The 5444-nt window shown below is 50.2% G+C and overlaps 1 protein-coding gene across 1 annotated transcript in view; it reads left to right on the forward strand.

Moving 5' to 3' along the window:
- The first annotated feature begins 360 nt into the window (after positions 1-360).
- SYNJ2 (synaptojanin 2) overlaps positions 361-5444 on the forward strand; it is a 116096-nt gene continuing 111012 nt past the window's right edge. Inside the window, exon 1 of the mRNA XM_011976439.1 lies at positions 361-588. Coding sequence (XP_011831829.1) covers positions 462-588 — 127 coding nt within the window. The 5' untranslated portion in view covers positions 361-461. The remainder of the gene's footprint in view (positions 589-5444) is intronic.

The raw sequence follows: 5444 nt of genomic DNA on the forward strand, positions 1-5444 counted from the left end.
CAGTCAGCGGGTCCAGCCTGGCGGGCTCCCGGGCCGGGCTGCCCATATAAGGCTGCGGGCGGCCAACATCGCGGCCCGGCTCTCGGGGGCGCCCCGCGCGGGGCATCCTCCTCCGCGGCGAGGAATGCGTGGCATCTGGGAGGCCCTTCCGCTCCACGCCCGCCCACGGGAAGCCTCAGCCCCGGGGCGCGGCCTCGCGCAGCTGCCTGGCCGCTGGGGGGAGCGCGGGGCCAGCGGGAGGCGGCGGCGCGCCCTCACCTGCCCCAGGCCGGGGAGGCGGGTGTGGGGAGGAGGAGGAAGGGGAGGAGGCCGGGAGGAGGCCGGGGAGGAGCCTGGCGCGGCGGGAGCGGCGGCGCAAAGTGAAACTCTGGGAAGTTGCGGGCGCGCTGGGAGCTGTAGCGGGCAGTGCGCCCTCGGGGGGACGTGGCCCCGGCCTCCGCCCGCAGCGGGCCCGACCCCTCATGGCCCTGAGCAAAGGGCTGCGGCTGCTGGGGCGCCTGGGGGCCGCGGGGGACTGCAGCGTGCTGCTGGAGGCGCGCGGCCGCGGCGACTGCCTGCTGTTCGAGGCCGGCACGGTGGCCACGCTGGGTGAGTCCGGCCCGGGGGCAGCGACGCCCGGAGGAGAGGGCGCCCGCCTTCGCCCAGCCTTGGGAAGACGGGTACCCCACTTCCCGAGGGAATCAGGCGGCGCGGGGACTGCCGGGGCGTGGGGGTCGCGCGCAGAGGGGTGGCCTTTTGAATGAAGTGGGACTGGGGACTCTAGAGAGCGCTCGGGCTGGGCGGGTGGTGCACGGAGGCCGGCCGCCCCTCCACGGGGATCTCCGGCCCGCGCGGCCAGAGGATGTGGTTGCTGGAGAGCCTGCTGGGGCGCTTTGCGTATTCATGAGGATCCCCTGGGGTTGACTGAGGAGCCGGCCTGACCTTGTGCCAGGCGCCTTTTCTTTTGCACCTGTTGATGAAACCAGTGATTGCCCTTTGGTTTGTGTTGGCGGCTCCACTCCTGGAGGGGATGGGGACCAAAGTCCCAAAAAGGCTCTGGAGAAACTGCTGATGGCACCTTTGTCTCACGTGAATACTTGGTCAAGAAGCATCCGTAGTGCAATTTATAGAACTTGTAAGCAAATATACCATGACCCTACCTTTATGCTGTCTTAAATCCTGCCAAGCCAGCGAATTTCACCTATGGACTTCAGAAGCCTTGAAACTGGCACTGTGCTATGGGCTTTAGGACATTATCTCACTTCATTCTGACAGTTCTACTAAAGAGTTATTATTATCCCCATTTTGCAGATGAGCAAACTGAGGCCCGAAGAGGCTAAGAAAGTTGCTTGCCAAGGTGACATCATCCACTTGACTTTTATGTGGCTGTTTCTGTAATGTCATTCAATGCATGGCTTCCTGGTATCAGTAACCTGGATCCCTTGTTTTGTGCTCACCATTATAAGGAAAGCCTGGGTAGCAGCAAAGCACGTGAAACCAGGTCTGATTGTTAGACTTGTAAATGTGGACACCGGAGAGTAGGCTCCCACCAGTAGGCGTCCAGCTGTAACAGCTTCCCGGTATTCCTAGCTAAACAAGGTGCAGCCCAGGGTCACTTGTGCTTGAGGTGGTCGGCAAATGCAGCAGGCAGTCACTTGTAGGATGCTTCATAGATGCCTCTAACCTTGTTTTCACATTTGCATGTGTCGACTCTAGTTTAGATGTAGTCTTGGAAGGACTCTCCTATTTCTGATTCCCTAATCATTTAATTAACATTTATTTATCCAGCTTGTTCTCAGTCACTTGATTACTGAACCAATGTCTCCAGTATTCTCAGCATCAAAAGTGGGCAGCGAATTGTAGACTAAGTTATTTTCAGGTTATTCCAATGTGTGCTGTCCCGAAGAGTCTAAGTTTGGTCATTTGGTATGGCCTTAAAAGAAAACCACGGACATTTTCATTCCATTTTAGATGTCTACTTCATACCACATTTATCAGAAGCAAAAGATTAATTTCACAGTACAAAACTACTGTTTCATCAAATAGATTAAAATGTCCTTCAGTTGGATTACGGCAACATTAAGTCAGGTTCATACACATTCAAGAATTATTTGAAGCAGCTTAGAAAAATTTTATTTTTTCAAAAGTGAAGATTTAAAAATGATTAATGACAGTAATGTAGTGCATATTTTCCATTAGGAGCTGGAGTTTGGGCTGAGATTTACATCACGTTGGTGATTACAGTATACCAGATTTTAGAACAGAGAATGTAAGAAAGGAATTGGCTCGTCTTCAACTCATGTGCAGTCCACATTTGTCATTTAACCTAGCATTCATTTTTCAGTAGAAAAAACTTTAAAAAATCTTTTTTTTTGAAACAGAGGCTTCTTCTTTTGCCTAGGCTGGCATGCAGTGGCACAATCACAGCCCACTGCAGCCTCAACTTCCCAGGCTCAAGCGATCTTCCCGCCTCAGCCTCCTGTGTAGCTGGAACTACAGGCACGTGCCACCACGCCTGGCTGATTTTTTTCTTTTTCTTTCTTTTCTTTCTTTCTTTCTTTTTTTTTAATGGCGTCTCACTATGTTGTCCATGCTGGTCTCGAACTCCTGGGTTCAGGTGATCTTCCCGCCTCGGTCTCCCAAAGTTTTGGGATTACAGGCATGAACTACTTACTGTGTCTGGGCTGAAAACTTAATTTTTTAAAGTCTGTTTTATTTAAGTGAAATGAAACTATTTTTAAAAAGCAGCTGTAGCATTTGGTGGCTTTGCTGGTCCAGAGAAGATTTGTAGGAGAGAGCCTTCTGTTACTAGAAAGTTGTTTCAAACTTTCAACATATCCTAAATGTATCACTATTGGATAAAATGGCTCTGAACTTGAAATTCCCATCTGTATTCCAGAGGGCTAGCTAGCTGTTTTACTTTCCTTTCTTGGAGAAAGTGATTTTTTTTTCTTTTTTTTTTTTTTTTTGAGAAGGAGATTCACTCTTGTTGCCCAGGCTGGAGTGAAGTGGTGGGATCTTGAGTCACTGCAACACCCCCACCCCCGCTCGGGTTCAAGTGATTCTCCTGCCTCAACCTCCCCAGTAGCTAGGATTACAGGCACACGCCACCATGCCCGGCTAATTTTTGTGTTTTTAGTAGAGACAGGATTTTGCCATGCTGGCCAGACTGTTTTCTAACTCCTGAACTTAGGTGATCTACCTACTTTGGGCTCCCAAAGTGCTAGGATTACAGGCATGAGCCACCACGCCTGGCCCGAGAAGATGAATTTTTACAAGAAGGCTGCAATCTCTACTTTTGTATGGGACAGTACACTAGTGACAGCTGCCGTAGCTCGTGGTCTAATCTTGACCTTTCACCCTTTCCTTGAGGTTCAGGGTTGGGGGTAGCTTCCTTTTCTTTTCAGCTGTGGTTTTCCTGTGAGGGGTCCCTCCCAGTTAGTAATGAGAGGCTGAGGCTGAAGTTGTGGGTAATTGCTTGCTGGGTAATGGTCTTTCCCGTCCCCTGAGTCATTCTGACTTCTGACCTGCTCTGCTGCGGATGCACACAGCTGCTTTCCTAGGGGCGAGAAGAGATGAGGGGAGTGGGCCTGATGACCACAGGCACTGCCCCTTCATAGCACATTTTATTCCTGAAAGATCCTAACTGGAAAAGTACCTCTCACCGAAGGGGCTGCGTGGTTCCTTATTATTTTCAGGCAAGGCCTGGAGACAGGGGCTTGAACTGGACTGTGATTTTTAGGACAAACTGATGGTCCATGATTCGTTGATTGCTGGACTCCTCCCATCTGAACCTGTCCTCACCTGTCCTGTGCTAAAGTGAACTCTTCACACTAGGCCATCTGGCCTGCTAGCAGGATTGTTGAAGGAATTATTCCAAATTCCTTCTTCTAAAAGAATTAGGTTGTGAATCTGTCTTTTATGTAGATCAGAGGGAGCAGAAATTCCAGAGGCAGAAAAGCCAAATGTATTGGCATTGATTTAAAAGGATTTTATGAAGTCTCAGGAACCTGACTGGAGGGTAGTTGGCCTTCTCAGCACAGGTGGGAAGCCCCGTAGCCGGTACCAGCTTCCCTGGCTAATAATCCACAATTAGCAAACAGATGTTCCCTTATTTGCACATGGGACAAAAACCTATTCCTGTCTCTGTCTCTTGTAAATTTAGGGAAAAGTGCTTATTGTTAATGGATTTTGTCTATTTTCAGAGTAAACGACAGTGTTCCAAAGTTCAAGGTTCTCCAGCAGCCCCCAGGAACGGGGCCTGAGGGTGTCCCTGTGTTTACGGTCGGGGCTGTGTGTGAGTGAGGTCCTGCCTCCTGCGGCCCAGCCTGGCTTTGCTGTGAGCAGGCAGCAGGGAGGGAGGGAGGGATGGGGCAGGAAGCTTGAGAGATTTAATTAAGTTAATTAATGTGTGTCCCTGAATTACTTTGAGCTTCTAGGGGTGGGGGGGAAGGTTCTGTGTAAACACCAGGCCCCCAGGTTCTCCCAGCTGCTGTTTGTGCAGAGGCCACATCTCTGTTTAGCTTTGTTTGAATTGGTGAGATGGCCCCAGGGCGGAGCAGGATTCAGTCTGAACTGTTGCCTAGATCACTTTCCCAGACTTTATGGCCAGATTTATTTGGTCACAGATTGGAATTTTGATCTGCTACAGAGGACCACAGAGAATCAAATGAGTCACCATTTTATAAATGCTCCTGGACAAAGTTGGAACCACAGGTAGGACCAGGCCAGGGTTCCAGGGCCCCTGACATGGGAAACTAGAGCAGGACCCAGGGTCACGGTGGTCTGTCTGCCTCCAGGACTGGTTTGCCTCCTCTCCTAGCTGGCGGCTGTCTCAGCATAGTATTTACAAAATGCAAACTGGGATGGTGTGTGCTTCTCCTGGGTTTTTTGTTTGTTTGTTTGTTTTTGTTTTTTGAAACAGAGTCTCGCTCTGTTGCCCAGGCTGGAGTACAATGGCACAATCTCGGCTCATTGCAACCCCTGCCTCCCGGGTTCAAGTGATTCTCCCGCCTCAGCCTCCTGAGTAGCTGGGACTACAGGTGTGTGCCACCACGCCCGGCTAATATTTGTACTTTGAGTAGAGAAGGGGTTTCACCATGTTGGCCAGGCTGGTCTGAAACTCCTGGCCTCAAATGATCCACCCACCTCAGCCTCCCAAAGTGCTGGGAGTACAGGCATGAGCCAGTGCGCCCGGCCTTCCCTGTGGTTTTTGTAGCTTACCTGTAAGATCATGATTTCAGATCTTACCAGGCTCTTGTTTTGGCTGTGGCTTAAAACCTTGGCTTTTAACCTTTAATTGTGAAAATGTTCAAACACAAAAGTAAAGGGAAAAATGAATCCCCTGTCTACCTATTGTTCGGCATTGACTGTTATCAATATATTGCCAATTTTATTTCACTTGTCCCTATATTTTTTATAAAAACATGAATCTCCTAAAATTTAGTTTGTTTAATGCCAGGCAA

Source organism: Mandrillus leucophaeus, unplaced genomic scaffold (genome assembly GCF_000951045.1).
Source record: "Mandrillus leucophaeus isolate KB7577 unplaced genomic scaffold, Mleu.le_1.0 Scaffold166, whole genome shotgun sequence".
NCBI lineage: Eukaryota > Metazoa > Chordata > Mammalia > Primates > Cercopithecidae > Mandrillus > Mandrillus leucophaeus.